Genomic DNA, 19,136 nt, shown 5'->3' with positions numbered 1-19,136 from the left:
TCCGAGCTCCGGAGGGAATCGGCTCAGCAGGGGACGGGTCTTTGCCGTGCCGGCGACACGGGGACCCTTAAAACCGCAGGCGCGGAATGCCTGCGGACTGAAGACTCGGCGGGTGCCTTAAGTGCCCCCCCTGATTCGCGAAGAGCCTTTTTAAAGGCTGCGGAGGGGATACGGGGGGTGGCGCGGCACTGAGAGTCCATCGCTACCTCTGCTGAGCGAAGCCGCGAGCCATGACCGGAGAGCGCTGACTTCCTTCCTTGAAATTCGGCTGAAAAAACAACCCGTGAGTAATTTGGACTTGGCTTTTAAGAAATTTATCCACTGAATTTGAGACGATCCGGGGATGTGCTAAAAGGAAGTCCGCACCCCCTACCTTGCAGACGATCTAGAGCAACGAAAAAAGAACTAAGCTGGAGTGCCTACCCTGTAAAGGGTGAGTTCTAAAAAAGACAGTAACTTCCAAGATTTGGAAATTTTGAGCAGGAGAGAGGAGTGTTGGATGTTTTATGTTCTGCTGTAAACAACCCCCCTCCCGGGCCCGGGAGCGTCCTGCTTTGGAGCTGGTTTAAGAAGCGCAGAGTTTGACAGCTGTCAAAGCTGTCAAACGGACTGTTAATAGTGGAAAATTGTTACCTAAATTACCTCTGGATTAAAAAGAGTTACAATTGATCTAAAATTGTTGGAAATAAAGAAACAATAACAAGACAGAGGACTGTTGGGGAAAAGAATACTAAGTAACCAGATTCCCTCTAGAGGGAATTCTGTGGAATTACAATGGCTGTGGATGGAAAGATACTGGGAGAAATCGAAAGGATGTTTTATTTGGTTGGAATCTTACAAGAGCAGACTACGGCTATGAGTGAACAATTGATGACCTTGACTTCTGAAACAAGTAGTCCTGCTGAATTTAAAGAGGACCTCAATGAGAAAGAATCCACAGCTGAACCAGAAATGATAATAAAAGCAGAGGAGAAGACAAAACAAGAAAAAGAAGAAGTGACGTGGGAAAATACTGAGCAGAAGCTGACGCCTGTGGAATACAAACAAGGAGACTATTGGAGTAAATCTACTATAAATCCACGAAAGATGCAGAAGACGAAAGTGGAGGCCCTGGGAGTTTATGAAATTAAGGAATTTAAAATAAAGAAATATAATTGGGGCCTCCACATAGACTCTGACTTTGATTACCTTCAAGATTCATGCCTTGTGGAAACTCTTCAGCAGCTGTTTGCAAATATGGGAAGAGACTTTGGACTGATGGTGAAAGAACTCTTTCGAGATGTGACGACTGGCATAAAGGGTTACCAACAAGACCGGCGGAGAGGGACTGAAAGAGACTGGAGGGCCTCGGACGTGAGGAACCCGGGCTAAGAACTGTTATTTTGGACATGCTTTGGGAAGGGACGCAAACCGGGGATGGGAGGGAGGGAAAAATTAAGTTCTAACAACACTCATGATTATGGGATTTGGTTAAAAAGATCATTATTCAAGACAAAATGGGAAATCGTTGGAAGGGAATTGAGGTCCAACTTAGAAAAAATTAATTTTGTTTGTTTTTATAAAAGGACTAATATTAGGACAGGGAAATGCCAATTTGCTGACATAAATTTGGAAATGGGGATGCAAGGGAGGGGGTAGGGGGAAGTCAATGACCAGGGTTAGGAAATAATATTTTCGGGAAAGTATATATGTTTGTTGTTGTTTTCTTTTATTTTTTTTTCTTTCTTTGTTTATGTGTTTATTTGTTTCTTGTGTTTTTGTTTTTGTCTATATAAAATGTGAAAACCCAATAAAAATTTTATAAAAAAAAAAATATAATAAATGAGGACATTCCCCATATATATATATATATATATATATATATATATATATATATATATGCTTATTAATATATATAATTTAGTAGGCTAAAATAACAATAAGTATTATTTCAACTTATTTAAAATATTAATTGCAGCTACTCAGTTTTACAGTGCAACTCTATATATGCCCACTTGAAATTAAGCCCCGTCAAGTGCTAACTGTCCCTAGTTCCAAGTGAGTGCAAGATTGTACCTAACCATCTAAAAAAAAGTATAAAATGGTGAGTTAAATGAAACGCCATCGATAACAACATACAACTGCAGCTTCAGCACCATCGCCAGAACTCCTGAAGAAAATCAGAATATATTCCCTTCCTTCTTTCTGCTTTATTGTCTGTGCGTGCGCTTGCAGATGTGTTCAACCAGCTTCGCAGAACATTGTTACGGCACATACCATGAAAAGAGTGCTGGCTTAGTGCTTGTGCTCATGTGTGCTTGCACAAGTGTGTGTCAGAGTTGGGCCCTTGACCCCTCTGACACAGCCGCCAGGCCCTCTGTCTCCCCCTTCCAGCCCCCCCCCCAATTGCTTCCCCTCTTCCCTTGAAGGGGAGAGAAAGGAATGAAGACAGGGACATGGAACACAGAGCTCAGCTGAGCGGGGAGATGTGCTGGCAGAACAGAGAAGCAGCTTCTTTCCCTCGGCCTTCCCCTCTAGAGGAATTTTGGCCGCCACTGGCTCAGCGACAAAACAGCAGCCGCTCCTTCTGTGACACCTCTGCCTGCCACCGCTCAGGCCTGCCTGGTGGACACATTAGCATGAACGAGTCTTCTCTCTTTTCCCAGCTCTTCCTACCCTGGGAGTTGTTCTACGGCGAGTTTAATTTCCCTTCCTTTTTTTAAATTGTTGCCTTCCTTGTTGTTTTTATTTATCTACCTTATGCATGTGCTTTTTTTCCAACCTCTTCCCGGGACAAAACTACCTTCCCAAGGCAGTTTTCAATATTACCATTGCTGTTGTTACTATTATTACCGCTTAACATTGCTTGCTTACATCTCCGGGGAATGTGTGCTTTTGGCTATTATGTATGGAATGAGGGGGAAGGAGGGGAGTTACGTTATGGTTTGCAATTCCATAAAATCCATAAACAAATCTTAAGCCATCATAATCATTGTCAGTTTGTTACCTGCCCTTCCCCACTAGGTCACGGGCCAGGTTTCAACGATTTAAGCATTAAAGATAGTTTAAAACAAATTATTATTGTAGCAATAGTGTGTGTCTTGAAAATATATAAGTGGTACCTTGGTTAAAGAACAGCCCTGTTTACAAACTATTCGGTTTATGAACTGCGCAAAACCGGAAGTAGTGTCCCGGTTTGCAAACTTTACCTTGGTCTACAAATGAAAATCGAACGGTGGAAAGGCACCGGCGGTGGGAGGCTTCATTAGGGAAAGCGCTTCTCAGTTTAAGAATGGTTTCAGATTAAGAACGGACTTCTGGAACGGATTAAGTTCATAAACCGAGGTACGACTCTATATATTTCAGGTGTCAAGAGGTATGTCCTCAGTGTACGGTGGGAATTATATAATGAAGGTGCAAGGCACAGCTCTGTAGAGAGGGAATTCTACAAGCTAAGAACTTCCTTGGAGAATGCCTTTTTTTCCTCTGAGGCCATCCCACCCCAAACCCCAAACTTTTTAGGACGGTGGGACTACCAAAAAGTCCCCCTCTGCTGATCTTAATGCAATAATTGGCTGTTGTTCTGCTAGGGGGTTATTCTTTTTCACTCTTTTTTTCAGCCTGCGTGCATTCTCTCTCCCCAGCCCCACCTTCCTTGACTTTCTTTAGTCTACTTTTTCGTTAAGAAAGCAAGAATTTATTGCTTTGGGGGAAGCGGGGGGGGGGGACCTCTCTGCAGACCTCACCCATAGTAGGGAAAGTTCCACTCGCTTCCTGGAGAGCTGGCAAAATGCCCCATTATTCAAACTCTGGTGGTTGTTATCTGAACTCACTATGCTCTCTGCCCAGTCTTTGCAATCTACATAAAGTGGAAAAGGTAAAAGGACGCAGTTTAACAAGGAAGAGGGAGAGGTTTTTGTGTGTGCAAAAGTACCTTAACCGGCAACTGTGAGGAGATGGGGTTGTGTCTGCCTAAGTCTTACTCAGAGCAGACCCAACTGAAATTAATTACATTATTTTATTTATTTTTAAGATTTCTTACCCATCTTTCACCGTAAGGTCCTGGGGGCAGGTTCTAACAATATAATATGTGGTTTATATATACATATATAAAAATGCAGATGAAATAGTTACAACTATAAAAGCAAGCCAAACTCTTCCAGCCAGAACAGAACAGTATAAATTCAGCAAAACAGAATATCTTAACAGTGTAAAGAGGGGTGCAGGAGAGGCTGTGTACACACCATACATTTAAAGTATATGTCTTTCTCTAAAGAATCCTGGGAACTGTAGTTGGTTTAAGATGTCGGGAATTGCAGCTCAGTGGGAGGAGGGTGAACTACAGCTCCCAGGATCCTTTGGGAGAAGTCGTGTGCTTTAAATGTAGGAAGTGTATGCAGCCGAAGATGCCAGATTTTTTTTGTGGGGAGGGAGTTCCAAAGTTTAGGGGCTGCTCTGCCACAAAGAAAGCCCTCCACCTACCAGCCCCCCAACCACCCCCCAATTTTGAGGAACTGCCAAGAGGGACCCCTTTTCCAGCCTTAACAGTAGAGAGGGTCTGTAGGGATAGAGGCGGTCTTTCATATAGGGCTGGAAAGGGAACAATTGTTGGTGAATGTGTGCAAAGCAAGGGGAGCAAAAAAAAAAAGAAATTTAAGATTTCGTTATGACCATCAGATGGACCAGACTGACTGCAGATTACCCAGTCCTGCCTGGCTGGGCCCCACAGAATTATGGGTGCTGTTGTAGGCCAGTTCCATACAATCCAATTAAACCTAGTGCAAGAAGTGACTTTAAACATCATCACAACTGCACAGAGCCACAGATTCCCACTGCCCCTCCAGCAGAGAGCACAGTGTTTGTACCAGGACACAACAAGGGCCAGAGAGGTTTATGGGGAACTTAAACTGTCGTGATATAGGTGCTTTTGTTCTGGGAAGATTCTGAAATTGAGGCAGAGGTGGCTGGCAGGAAGGCAGAGACTAAATATGGGGCTCCAAACCCCACCACCACCCCATCGCTGGCAAAAAGATAAGAGGTGACCATTTATAGGGAGCTATGGAAAAGCTTTCCAAAAGAAGTGGATGTGTAAAAAAGCTAGCTTCGAGCACAGGGAGATTCAAGATTGAGTTACCAGAACTCCTGCAACCCCCCAAAAAGAAATAGAGAATCAGAGAGAGAGAGAGAGAAAGAGAGAGAGAAGGGCATCTTCAAATGAAGTCTAAACTCCCATTCAGGTTTAATAACTTTGCTCGACACTTTGCCCTCTTTCCCACATCTCGACAAGCCCCCCTGATCTCGCCAATCCATCAAAGTTTCTCCCTTTTGTGTATGTGGGCCCCAGCTTCCCCCCCCACCCCACGCTCCCCCTTAATAACGCAACCGAAACTCATCTCTGTTCATCTGTCCCTTCCCTCTTCTCCAGCCTTCACGAGTTCAGTGGCAACGCGCATAATTATGCATATAAGATATAAACAGAGCTGTTTAATTATCCTTCGCCACATCAGTGACAGAGTAATTAACAAACATTGCAAGATCAATGAGGAAAAGTGTGACCTTCAGTTTCCTTTGATAGGAAAAGCCCTTGTCTGTCGCCAGCACAAGGTGATTGAGCCCGGACTCGGTGCTTAAGTTTGTTTTAATTTTCCCCCGCCGCCCCTCCCCAGTCCAGCTCCTTTGGTTGCCTTTCCTGTTTGCAGAGGCACCCAAAAAAATATACAGTTATGGGGAACGGGGAATACTTATGGGAACGCATAGCTGAGCCTCCCAGCCCACAGGGAGTTAAACGGCACCATCTGGCAGGGTTATTTCCCACCACATGGCACCTTTTCCAAAGCCTGGATTGAGAAAGGTTCCCACCCAGATTGTGTGCCACCTTCTAGGTGAGCAAGCAGGGAGGGAAATTCACTGCAGATGAGCTGATCGACAGCACTCAGCCGTGAGAGCCGAATATGGATCCTTCGTATGCAGAGGCGCTGAGTACCAGGCACCAGGGGACACATAGCAGCAGGTGGCTTCCGCCGCAGATCTCCTTGGCGGTGAGGGCGTCTGCAGCAGGCAGGCTGCTGGATCCGACAGACCTTTGGCCTGACCTGGCAAAGTCCGCCCGCTGTTTTGACAATAATAGCAGGCAATGCTGTGCAAAGCGGCTGCACGAATCCTCACTCCCAGTTTGGCCGGTGTTTCTGTGTGCAGTTTTGTTCCTTGTTTTGCTTCCACCTTCCACGTTACTCAGAGCAGCTGGCACATGGTTTCCATGGGGCCTCCCACCTAGGCAGCATTCAGGGCTGAGCCGATTTTGCTTCAGCATCTTGCAGCTTCAAACCCCCAATTCTGGAGAGGGAGATATGCACAGCTTTCCATACCCTAGTTTTAAATAGCTACTCGAGGGGCAGCTGGCATGGTGCATCCCAGATGTTTGCAACCCAGGAAGCTGCCTTTGTCTGAGTCAGGCCATTGGTCCATCTAGCTAAATACTGTCTACCCTCGCTGACAGTGGCTCTCTGAGATTTCAGACGTGGCTCTTCTTGGAGATGCCAGGGATTGAACCCAAGACCTTCTGCGTGCAAAGGAGGTGCCTCACCCATGTGGTTGTTGGATTGCAACTCCAATCAGCCCCAGCCACCATGGCCAGTGGTCAGGCGCAGTGCTTGGTAGGACCAGAGGATGCTAGCTGATACTGACCTATGGTTCACCTAGCTCAGCAATTCTCTAGGAATGGATGAATCTGTGTATTTTGTTATCTCCCAGTGTCTTTTTTTCTTTCTTTTCCAAATCGTAAATTCAGTTCACCTTTCCTCAGTGACTGGCTTTCTTTTTCTTTTTACAAAAAATCCTCATGAAAATTCGCCAGCGTTTCTACTGAACACACTTTTGTATGCAGTTTTGCAAGCCATTTTCCCCAGTATAATGCATTTTTGTATGGTGTTTTCAGTAACAGATGCATCTTTATGCACACCTTTCCCTAGCATGTGCATCTTTGTGCCCATTATTAGGTTGGAGAAAGGCATTGCAAAATTCAGAGAAATGCAAAATTTGAAGAATAGCTGGGTTTCTCTTTGTGTTTGGTTCGAGAAGTGCGGGTTTAGGTAGCTTCTCATTCAGATGCAAACAAAGTTGAATTCCTCGCCCATCTCTAGTCTACACTGGCTGGCAGCAGCTCTTCAGAAAAATTAGGGAGAGAATAGCATCCCTGAACACTCTCTTTGTGTGTAATTGTAAGAGAGAAACTATGAAACTGATGTGCACAGTTGAAACTTGTGTCTGGCGTTCTGCAAGTAGATAAAACCAGAGGTTTGTTTCCATAGATTGTTGAAACATTATTTCTCTTGTTGCTGTTGTGAGCTACCTTTAAAGTTTCCCTTGGTTATGGAGAAGTTACATACAACTATTAAATCATACCAGACATTTGGTTGGAACTTTTAGGCTCCATGGTGAGCTACCCCCAACTGTTTACGCAACACAAAAAAAGTCTCCCTTGGACACAGAAAGCAGGATCATAAAGAAAGAGTTGCCAATTTATTTATTGAGAGCATTTGGACCCCCCTTCTTTAGCTAAAAAGGTTTCTGGAGTGGCTAACTTACATTCAATTAAAACAAGACAGTCCTCTGCCCACACAGGCTTACAATCTAAGACAAGCATAACACACAAGGGGAAAGTGGCAAGGAGGGAAGAGGGGGCGGGGAAACAAATTCAGGGACCAATTCTTAAACAGTTGTCTCTTAAACAGTTCTTATAATGGTCAGCTTACATCAATCAGGTGTAGGAGGATCCTCTGGCAAAGCTCATGGAATGAGCTCTGCTTCCCATCTCTTCTGCTGGTGGAATGGGTCAGATGCTGGTAAAATATATGTTTAGAGCATCTTCCTTCTCTGTTTTGACTCCACACCTACCTGTAGGCCCCTTCAGGCACATTCATGATGGTTCGTACTCACGATGCCTTCAATGCTCCATTGTGCCTGCAAAGTTTTGGAGGCATTCACACTGTTTTGGCACATAGGCTATAACTTCCTGCTGAAATCTTGTCACTTTTCATACCAGATATGCTCGGTGGTGATGTCCTGCTTTTGTTACACCATAGCTCCCTCTGGACAGCTATAACGCAGTAGCACTGAAGAGTCATGCACTAAGATAGTGTCAAGAACAGGTTGCAGGACACATCCAGAGAGGTTAGGCTGGCCTCAACTAGAGCCAGGGCCTTCTCGGCTGCGGCTCCAACCTGGTGGAATGCTCTGTCACAAGAGACTAGGGCCCTGCGGGACCTGACATCTTTCCGCAGGGCCTGCAAGACAGAGTTGTTCCGCCAGGCCTTTGGTCAGGGCGCAGCCTGACCCCCTCCTCTGGCAACCTGCACAAAATCTTGCTTAATCGGTTGCCATCAATTTGATTTTAACTAATTTTATAATGAAATATTTTTAGAATGTATGATTATTTGATTGTTTATTTGATTGTTGTTAGCCGCCCTGAGCCCGGCTTCGGCTGGGGAGGGCGGGATATAAATAAAATTTATTATTATTATTATTATTATTATTATTATCCTCAAATAAAACACCAGCTGTGTGTATGTATGTGTGTGTGTGATCGTGATCTATAGTTTCCTGAGAAGCCTCTCATCCCATCTGCATACACAGGCTTGCCTTGTCCTCTGTCTCTCACTGCCCAACTTTTGTGCAGATTTCATCACTCTGCTTTTTCGTGGTTTATCCAGATTCTATATATTGCATTATTTGTGGAGCATGTTGTTGTTCCTTTCTAGTTTTTGAATGATTTTTAAATGGATGTGAATGGATGCAGAATAGAAATGTTCTAAAACATCTTTGCACAAGGCAGGGTTCTTCCCGTCCCCAGCCTCCCCTCTCTTTTCTTTTCCACAACAAGGGAACTCTTTCGGAAGCCCTGGGTGCGATTGGTAGCCAAGGTTCTCCAAGTCTTACTGCGAAGGAATGAGCCCCAGATGCCCTTGCTGAGTCTTGTTTTGCTTAAGGCTGGTGGCAAATTAAGAGAACTGCTGGGTTTTAATATTTCAAAGAACCAGATCACTGGTAGTTTGGGACATGGGTAGTTGGATATGCTCATGATCTTCTTGGCATCTTGTGCATCTCCACATGAACCCTGAAACCTGCACTGGAGAATCTAATCTACTCTTTGCCAACCTGGTGTTTTCCAGCTGTTTTTGAACGACAACTCCTTTCAGCCCCAGCTGAGTGGTAGTCCAAAGGAGCTGTAGGGCACCTGGTTGGCAAAGGCTGGCCAAATTTATTGGGACTGAGACCTATGGAGACTTTGGTCACAACCACACCATGCATTTAAAGCAAATGACTTTCCCCAAAGAATCCTGGGAACTGTAGTTTGCAATAGGTGTTGGGGATTGTAGCTCTGTGGTGGGCGAACTACAGTTCCTGGGTTTCTTCTGGGAAAGCTGTGTGGTGTGGATGTGACCTTTAACACAGTCAGCTTTTTTCTCCCTCCTGCTTTGCTAAATATCCAGCCTTTCTGAAGACCCCTGGAGAACTCTGTAAAGCTGACTCACTATTCATTGACTGGCTTAATAAAGGTACTGCCCTGCTATGTATTTTGGAATTTTTCTTATGGGGCAACACAGAAAACACACACACATATTCTTTGCTTGCTGAGAGTTCTATGTATGCATACAAGGCCAGCAAGCACTTGGGATCAGAACTATGCCCAACAACCTATGCCCCAAACTACCAATGATGCCACCTGCTTTATCAAATCCCTCCCTTCTTGGGCAAGGTCTCCCTCCAGACTCATCCCCCATCCCACCCAATTTTTTTGGTTAGAATAGAAAACGATGCGCTGTCTTTGGGACACCCTCCCCGTCCCCCCCAAAAGTCCAGACCTTCTCTTCCATTTGGGTGTTTTACTTTCCCCTCCATATATAGTGTGTTGCTGTGAGCTATTTTTAGTCCCTTTCGGGACGCTTCCTTTTTTTCTTTTCCTTTTTTTCTTTTGCTAATTCGGGATCCTTTTGCGATAGCAGAGCTGCTCTGAGCCAGCCACAAGCACCTTCAGATCTCTGCTCATTGGGGAATGCCCACAAATGGTCAGCAACAGAATCAGAGGGAGGGGGGACCCCATTTGGACCCCCTCTCCTCCTACAGGAGCACAGAGTACGACCCTCCAGGAAATTCCAGCAAGAGTCCCAAAAGCCCAGGGAGGACGTTAAGGCTACCATACATCTAAAACATGTTCTCCCACTCCCTGAAAAAGAAAAAAAAGGATTCCTGAGAAATATGTTTTAGCCCCTTGGAGAACTACAATCCCCTTAGCAAACTGCAGGTCCCAGGGTTCTGTGGGGGAGGCATATGTGCTTGAAATAGTTGCTTTCCACTTGCTCTCAAATTCCCAGTGATGCAGAAAAGAGCCCCCCTGCACCCCACTTTTCCAGCCTCCGTCTGGGTCACCCTTTGAGGTGGTGGATCTTTGCATGTTCTGATTGAGGCCCCTTGCAAAAAGGATTCTTTTGAGCAATGGCACCACCCTAAAGAAATAATCAAAAAATCATTGAGTACACAGAGAGAGAGAGAGAGAGAGAGAGAGAGAGAGAGAGGGAGGGAGGGAGGGAGAGAAGGAGAAAGTTCCTTTCTGTTCCCCTGCCCACCTGCCACTGCAAACTTCCAAGGGAGCTGTTAAAACCGGTAATAGTTTAATTTCCCTTTTGGATTCCCTCTCTGCTCTCCGTGTGGTTTTTATTCTGACCTGGATGGGGTTTCACCGCATCAGGCCCCGGGAGTTGAGTGGAGCCGGGCGGGTGTCAAAGAGGCGGGAGAGGGAGAGAGATCATTTTTCAGGTCTGAAGAGAGATGAAAAGCAGAAAAAGGAGGAAGGCAGATTTAGAAGGAACAGGGAAATCTTAGACCTGAGAGATTCGGGATTGTACGGGATTAACTGCTTTTGATGGGGCTCTCGTGTTACGCCAGGGAGAGGCAGTGAAACGGCAAGGAAGGAAGCCTTTAATGTTGCGGGCTGGCGGACATGGAATGTGATGCTCGTGGCGCACCAGGGTGGCTGGGGAGGCAGTGGCGCACGTGGATCACCACGGCCAAAGCCATCGTTCCTACACCTCTCAATAAGTCTGTTTGCCTCCCTTAAGGCAGAAGGGGTCACTCAACAATAGAAGGGCCCTCCATCTCATTGCCTTGCTCTCATCTCTCCCAGTGCCCTCCCTCTCCCAATTCTCTCTTCCTCCATCCCCCACTCCAAGCCAGACCAATGACTCACTTGTGGTCTTGACCCAGGAGTAAATAGCTGTCAGCCTGCAGCTGAGATGTCACCCAAGGGGCCACTGCTTCCCGCAGGCACCCTCTTCTCCCTCAACCTCCCTTGAATCATTTAGGCTTAGTCTGCTGACATGGGTTTACTTTGGGGTCTAATCCCAGCATGGGAGATGTCTTTGGGTAAAGTAAAGGGACCCCTGACCATTAGGTCCAGTTGTGGCCGACTCTGGGGTTGTGGCCGTCATCTCGCTTTATTGGCCGAGGGAGCCGGCGTACTACTTCCAGGTCATGTGGCCAGCATGACTAAGCCGCTTCTGGCGAACCAGAGCAGCACACGGAAACGCCGTTTACCTTCCCGCCGGAGCAGTACCTATTTATCTACTTGTGCTTTGATGTTCTTTCGAACTGCTAGGTTGGCAGGAGCAGGGACCGAGCAACGGGAGCTCACCCCGTCACAGGGATTCGAACCGCCGACCTTCTGATCGGCGAGTCCTAGGCTCTGTGATTTAACCCACAGCGCCAGGGCAGCAATAGGTGAGAGAAGGGGTAACTAGCCCTTCCATGCCAATCGGCAGTGGCTTTCCAGAATTTCAGGCACAGGTCTCTCCCAGACCTGCCTGCAAATGATTCTGGGACCTGCAAAGCAGATGCTCTCCAACTGAACTGTGGCCCTTTCCTTAAGACATTAGGGACACTGGGAGCAGCCTTACAGGAAACCAGACCATTGGTCCATCTTTCTCAGTATCTCCCACACTGACTGGCAGCAGCATTTCAGGCAATGTTCCCTCCGAGCTGTACCTGGAGATGCCATTGGGGATCAATCCAGGGACCTTCTGCATGCCAAGCAGGTGCTCTGTCTCTGAGCTATGGCCCTTGCTCTAGGAAGGTGCATGCTTTGGAGACCATAGAAAAGTTTTAGTGATGTGACTAATTTGATGAAATGATCCAAGGTGCGCCGCAACAGGAGCACTGCCACCATGCAAATATATGGTGAAAGATTAGGAAACGGGTCCCCAAAGGTACGTTTTGGGTTAAAACAAGGTCATGAGCCTGGAAAACTTGAAGACACGTCCCCTAGGCCTCTTTCTTTTCCTCTCGCCTACAGGGTGAGCAAAAGCCTTTGCTGAGAGTTGAAAGGAAGCGATGAGGGAGGCTTGAAGGACTCTTTGCCCACAGTAAATCTTCACTCTGTAGGGAGAAAGTTAGGTGGCTGGTGGGAGGGAGGGAGGAAAGATGGGGGGGCAGCCCAAGAGGTGGAACCGCCATGTCAGCCCAAAGCTTGAATGAGGCCGCACTGGCACATTGGAGCAATCTTTATCTCCTCCTATGCACAGAAATAAAGCGACCTCCACACCGTCCTTCCCAGTGACCAGCAAAACTGCCTCCTAGGGCTCCTCGGGGGCCCATTTCTGGGCCAGAAGGCAGAATAAAAGTCTAAAAGAAGAAAAAGAAAGTAACATAAAATAAATGGGCAGGTTTCCATAGCCCTGGAATAGGCTCCTTCTTTGAAACCCCTCATCCTGAGAAACTACAGGTTGCCCCAATTCCAAAGCAGCCCTCTCCCTCCCCACCCAGACCAGCATCTACTTGTAGGGCAGTGGTGGGGCACCTCCAGCCTATGTACCCTACTTAAACCAGGCCATTTGAAGCAAACCATACCCCACATTTAACTGTGCTTGATGTCCTATATGGTGTCAGGCATAGTAAAAGTTCAAGCCACAGCTGCTGCAAAGGAAGCACTGGGAGCAGGCAAAATCCAGCACCAACCAAAATCTTAAAATGCCACATTGGCTTCATGGTTTGGAACCACGTTTCTGATATATCTTTTGCAGCCATGACTTGGATCAGACCCCCTTAGCACAACTGGAGAACTTTGGCCCTCTGGCGGTTTTTCTGTTTGCCTTGTCCCATTCACCGTGCTGAAAACTGGGTGGGGATTTGAACCCTGCTCTCCCAGGTCCTAGTCCAATGCTCTAACCACTATACTCTCTGTTCCCGCCCTGCTCCTTTACCCCATAGCCTTCCCCTTGCTGCCACCCCACCCACCCACCCACATAAATAGAGAAGGGGAGCTCGTGACGCCTTTGGCATATTGGCAGAGGCCTCACTTCCAGTAAAATTACTTTTTCTTCATATTAGGCCAAGGCGAGAGTGCAGAGACATTTATGAAACTTTGTTTAATGTACTGAAAAGCCATCGGCTAGAACATTTAGGAAATTGATTTTCCTGGCATTGATGAACTCTTTTTATTTTACCCCAGTATTAATTACTTTTTTTCAAAAAACAAATTAATTTAAGAGTCGTAAAACCGAACAAGTGAGCCAAATGTCGGTAGATCATGTTCTCTCTTTCGTCCCCCCTTCTCCTCCCCTCCCCTCGCCCCCCCCCAGCACCAGAGGGAAAGGGGAAACCCACCCCCTTGAGTGACGCGTCTCTCTTTTTGTTGCTTACTCCAGGGGAGGCCTCGTCTCTGCGGGACTACGCCGCCACCACCATGAATGAGTTCCTGGGCATGTTTGGCTACGATGACCAGAACATGCGGGACGAATTGGCTCGCAAGATCAGCTTTGAGAAGCTAAACGCCGCTACCTCAGAGGCCACTGCGGCTGCTGTCGTGGCCACCTCCCTATCTGGCGAGGACGCCATGAGCAAGCGAGCCCGCCTCTCCAAGTACGAAGAGTATATCCGCAAGCTGAAGGCCGGCGAGCAAGTCCCGTGGCCGATTCACCCAGCTAAGACCGAGGAGATGGCCAGCAAGCTTGGCAAGGAAGCCCCGACCACCCTGGGGCAAGTGATCCGGCTGCCTGCTCCCGACACCTCCCTCCTGCCGGAGACGAAAGCCACCATTTTGCCTCTGCCTTCCCCCAGCAGTTCCCAGATCCAAGGGCTGATGTCTCGGGCCTCCAAGTACGACTTCTTCATCCAGAAGCTGAAGACGGGCGAAAGCCTCCGGCCGCAGAACGGCAACACCTACAAGAAGGCCTCTAAGTACGACCTGGAGAACGTCAAGTACCTGCACCTCTTCAAGCCGGGGGAAGGGAGCCCGGACATGGGAGGCGCCATCGCCTTCAAGACCGGTAAAGTGGGGCGCCCCTCCAAGTACGACGTCAGGAACATCCAGAAGCTGACCCCGGTCAAAGCGCCGGCACCCAGCTTGGGCCCCGCCCCTCTCGCCAACACCCCCAGCACCGCTCCGGTGGCCGGACCCGAGCAGCCAGTGTCTTTGCCCTTCAACACTCCAGAGTACCTGAAATCCACGTTTTCCAAGACGGACTCCATCACAACTGGAACGGTTTCCACTGTTAAGTAAGTCTTCCCCCTCCCACCCCACCTCACGTTCATCCTACCTCCACCTCAAAGGGCAGGGCAGGAAAATCTAGCAGCTCATTCCAGAAGGCCTCTCTCTGTTTGCCTTCTGGATTAGCGTGCAAAGGGATGGCTGAAGCCAGCTGCCAAGCGGTGAGCAAGACTACCGAGAGCCCTGGTGGGTTTTTGGATTTCTGGGGTTCTCTCTCTCTCTCTCTCTCTCCATATCAGCCCCAGAAATCCAAGGCAATTGCATTTGCAGGGCCCAGGCCTTTGCAAGACGAAAGCTGAAACCAGCTCTTGCAGTCTTGAGTCTTCTTGGGCATAACAACAAGAACAACAACAAAAATCTCACATAAGATGACTTGGAGCTTTTAACACTGATCAAAAAAGGTCAAGAGAGGACCAACTTGAGAAGTCCAGCAGCCGCAATGAAGCAACCAGTTTCATGATGGCAGCCAAAATGTTGCAAGGGGGTGATGGGGTGAGGGAGGCCAAGTATTGGTGACATAAAACTGAAGGCCAGGCCTGACATAGAGGAGCCAGATTGGGGTACAGGGTAGGAGACAGGTAAGGTGTTTAGCCACATTGTTGAAAGCAAGCTTGGGATTCACTCAAGGAAAGTGGATCCAATCCTGCCCAATGTAATGCATGCACTGCTCTTGGGGTAGGCTGGTGGCTGAAGGGTGGGCAATGTGATGCCCGTCAGCTGTTGCTGGGCTATGACTTGCAGGCCATTTTGTCTTGCTGGTTTTCAAGGGTGATGGGAGTTGTAGTCGAACTGCATCTGGAGGTCTCCACCCTCTTACCGGAAGAAAAAACCCTGCTGGCTATCTATGAGCAGCAGAGTCTAGTCCATGAGGGAGAACGGGCCACTGCCCCCCCTCACCTCAGCCTACCCTCAGCCAATCCCCACCTGCCTTCCTCCTTACTCACAACCAGTTCAGGTGGTGTCTCTGCTTGTCATTGGCTACAGTGGGTCTCCCTGGCTCCTACCCTACCAATCCCAATATGCACCAGCCATCACTGTCTTATGAGTGGCCCCCATTGTCAGTGCCTTATTCCCCAGGATCACTAGATTCTAGCAGAGCTAAGAAAGCTCATCTCACTTAATCTCAGTGGATGAGTCCCTTAAGGTCAATGTGAGTCAAGTGAATTTGGAGGGTAAGTTGGGTCTTGCCCAGATTTCTTGCTGTGTGCCAAATGCAGAGACCCAAACACAGTGAGGCTGCTTTGCGTGCAGAAGGTCCCAGCTTTGATGTCAGAATCTCATGTTTTCATTTTATTTATAAATGGAACCGGGAGCAGATGAAGGGCAAAGAAGTCTCTCCGCCTGAAACCCCGGAGGTGGCATTGTCCACAAGAATGAAGAATTTTGAACGTTGCACTCCAATCTTTAGGGATCTCACCTAGCTTAGGACTGATATTTTACCTCTTATATCCCATGACCATGGCAGGGAAGTGTCTGCTAGGGTACAAGTAACTATTCCAATTCCGATCCCGTTCCTGCACATAGTTTATTTCTGCTTCTCTTAACGTTCTGCACCGGCCCATAATTGGTGGTATGGAGTTTGGGAAGGGCCAGCCAAAGGGGCTGGAAAGAGAAGAAGAAAAATATGTGATGTTTTAAAATCAGATGGCCAGGAGGAATTCAAAAGAGAACCCACTGCTGTCACCTGCTCAGTGAGGCAGCCGGCCGGCCCCATTGCATGGCCCTTTCGGGTTTTACCTCGCACCCTCTTTTCAGGCAGGGGATCCACTTGGTTGTGCGCCAGGCCAATCAGGTGGCCACTTCACTGCACAGCCAGCTGTGAGACACCTTGAGGTGTGTTCCTTTTTAATCATGCCAATCAGCCCAGAGTTCATCAAGGACAGCCAGGTGTGTGGCTGCCAACTTACAGCACGTTTGGCTCCCCATCCCCCTTTCCCTTTTTTGCTTTTAATCACAATCCCAGCTCTGCTTCCTTCCTGCCTTTCGTCCTCTCGCACTCGCTCTTTCCCTCGTGGTTGGACGATGAACCTCAAGTGCACTCTCTGCTCTGCCCGCAAGACTTCCTTGGGATGGGAGGCTGTGCGGGTGGTGGATGGGGAGGCGAGAGAAGCCGCAAAGGTTTTATGCTGAGTGTCTGACGCAGTTCCCTCTGTGTGCTGTGGATTTGTGTGACTGTCCTCTTGAGAGCTTTGGGAAGCTGAGGGCATGTCACTCTGGTGTGAGAAGCAGGCAGCTCTTTCCTCTTTTTCTTTTCTACCTCACATGTAGAAGAGGCGTGTGGCTTTCCCATCTGCCCATTGGGTGGCCTACCTGAGCAAGCTCAAAGTTGGGTGGGTTGTATTGTGTAGCAGGAGTCCCACAGTTCAAAGGGGGTTACCTTCTAAGAGTGGCAGAGTGGAGTCATTATGACACACACACTACCTGTTCCCCCAGGTGTTTTCACCTGCCTCACTCACCTGTTGCACACAGTGGCTGCCAGAGTCCCAAGGCAGGCATGGCTGCTGCCTGCATTCCACAAAATAGGAGGTCCAAGGGGCAAGAAGCAGGACTGTTCAGCCAGGGGAACAGTAGCTCAGGATCCCTGTTTTAAAAGGTGCTGAGGCCCTGGAGATCTGCTACTAGTTGAGAGTATTAGGTCTAGGTCAGGGGTTGGCAAAAAAAATTAGCCGCAGGCTGGTCCACTATCCCTCAGACCTTGTGGTGGGCTGGAGAAGCGGCACTGGGGGGGGGGAGCTGGAAGAAGAGATGAGGGAGACAAGTAGTCCTCCCCTCACCCTCCACCCCCAGCTGCTGTGCTTACCTTCCCTGGGGCTGCTGCCGCCACTTCCACCGCCACTGCTGCTGCTGCTGCTGATTCTCGTGGGTAGGCAGAGCAAGCTCATCCACTCCGCTCTGTAGCCCACAAGAGCACTAGGGAAGTGGCAGCGGCAGAGGGAAGATGAGCGGCGTGAAAGGGCTGACTCCCGAGAGGGGCTGCTTAAAATGGCGCTCAGCCAGCCCAGCCCAGCCCCCTTCCTCCTCTAGGCAGGGCGGAAAGAAGCCAGGAGGGGGGAGGGAGGGGCGGCAGCACGGTGTGTGTGTGGGGGGGAATGGAATGGCGCCAGGAGGGGGAAATGACGCAGCCCAAACAGAATCCCCATGCCGATCCACAGACAGTCCGCGAGCCGGATCCTGAAGGCAATTGGGCCTGATTCAGCCCACGGGCCTTAGTTTGCCGACCCCTGGTCTAGGTGGACAAATGCAGTCTGACCTTTTCTAAGGCTGCTCCCTCTGTTCCTAACCTCTGAGCAACAGCTTTTTAAGATGGTGCACATTCTCCTGGGATTAGTGCCTAAGTTCGGTGCTTTGGCTCCCGAACCTTCCATCCAGAAAACTTCAGGGACTCACCAGTGAATTGTTCAGCAAGTGAACAAACATGCCCCGTGTTGCATTTCTTTAAAAATATATAGGTGTCACACATGTTGTTTGTGAACCAGCCTTTCATACATTCATACGTTCCAGAAAAGAGAAGGCCATCTTTTTGAAAGAGGGGGCTTATGGGAAGATAAAAAACGAACTGGGGCTAAAGTAAGTGCAGCCAGGGACTAGGAGATGCACAGGCATCTCTCCTTAACAGCAGCCAGGAAGTACGAGACGCACACGTGCCTCTCTCCCAGGCATGCCATTGTCCTTGGATGTTAGGTGTTCCACGAGAGAGAGAGGGGGCTTGGAGTGTGTCCTGACACCACCTTGCGCTAACCATCTCTGCCCTCTGTGTGTTTCTCATTAGGAACGGATTAACCACTGACAAACCAGCTGTCACCGAAGATGTAAATATTTACCAGAAATATATTGCCAGGTAGGCTGATTTTTCCCGCCCCCAACCTTGGGTTTTTCACGGGAGTGGAACGGAGGGGGCTGTGGGACAGAGAACCGGGCAGGGGCGAGGGGTGGGGGGTCTCTGTCTGTCTGTCTGGGCGAAATGCAAAAAGCCAGTTGCGGGAACTGAGTCTTTCCATTTCTCTCTGACATCCACACTGACTTCCCCACCACCAACTTTCCTGCTGAAACCCCACCCTTTACAAAGCGTCCCCCCGATTCTTAGAGTAGAAAAATCAGCCATCTTGGCCTCGAGAGGCTTGGACCTTCGCTCTGTTTAGGGATGAAGATGTAGCTCAGTGGTTAGAGCACCTGCTTTGCATGCAGAAGATCCCAAACCCAATCTGTAGCATCTCCGGCTAAGGCTGGGAATGTCCCCTGGCTCAAACCCTAGAGAGTCGCTGCCGATCAGTGTAAACAGCATGGAGCTAGATGGACAAATAGCCTGGCTCAGTATAAGACAGCTTCCTATGTTCCTGTGTCCTAAGGTCTGTGGCTTAGCAGCAGAGCACCTGCTTTGTGTGCAGAAGGTCCCCAGCATTGCCAATTGATCAGGAAGATCCTACTCTGCCTGTGGCCCTAGAGAGCTGCTGCCAGTTGCAGTACCGGGCTAAATGGGCAAGCAGTTTGACCTGTTATAAGACAGCCTTCTGCAGTCTCTGTTTCTTGAGAGAGGCCTTTTCTATCCATTCATTTTCCCCCCTATCTATTCATTGTGGGGCTTATCCAGAGTCTCCTGTGCGAGTTTTGTGTTGAAGGCCAA

The 19,136-nt window shown here is 48.5% G+C and overlaps 1 protein-coding gene across 11 annotated transcripts in view; it reads left to right on the top strand.

Moving 5' to 3' along the window:
• CASZ1 (castor zinc finger 1) overlaps positions 1-19,136 on the top strand; it is a 450,923-nt gene that overhangs the window by 376,419 nt on the left and 55,368 nt on the right. For 10 of the 11 annotated variants that reach the window (XM_082229679.1, XM_082229680.1, XM_082229682.1 and 7 more), the window contains 2 exons: positions 13,674-14,523; positions 18,285-18,353. In XM_082229679.1, the coding sequence (XP_082085805.1) occupies positions 13,674-14,523; positions 18,285-18,353 (919 nt within the window). The remainder of the gene's footprint in view (positions 1-13,673; positions 14,524-18,284; positions 18,354-19,136) is intronic. The other variant, XM_082229677.1, reaches the window with a different exon arrangement.

This window comes from Podarcis vaucheri, assembly GCF_965113315.1.
Source record: "Podarcis vaucheri genome assembly, chromosome: 7".
Classification (NCBI taxonomy): Eukaryota; Metazoa; Chordata; class Lepidosauria; order Squamata; family Lacertidae; genus Podarcis; species Podarcis vaucheri.
The sequence above is the reverse complement of the archived record's forward strand: the minus strand, read 5'-3'. Positions and strand labels throughout refer to the sequence as shown.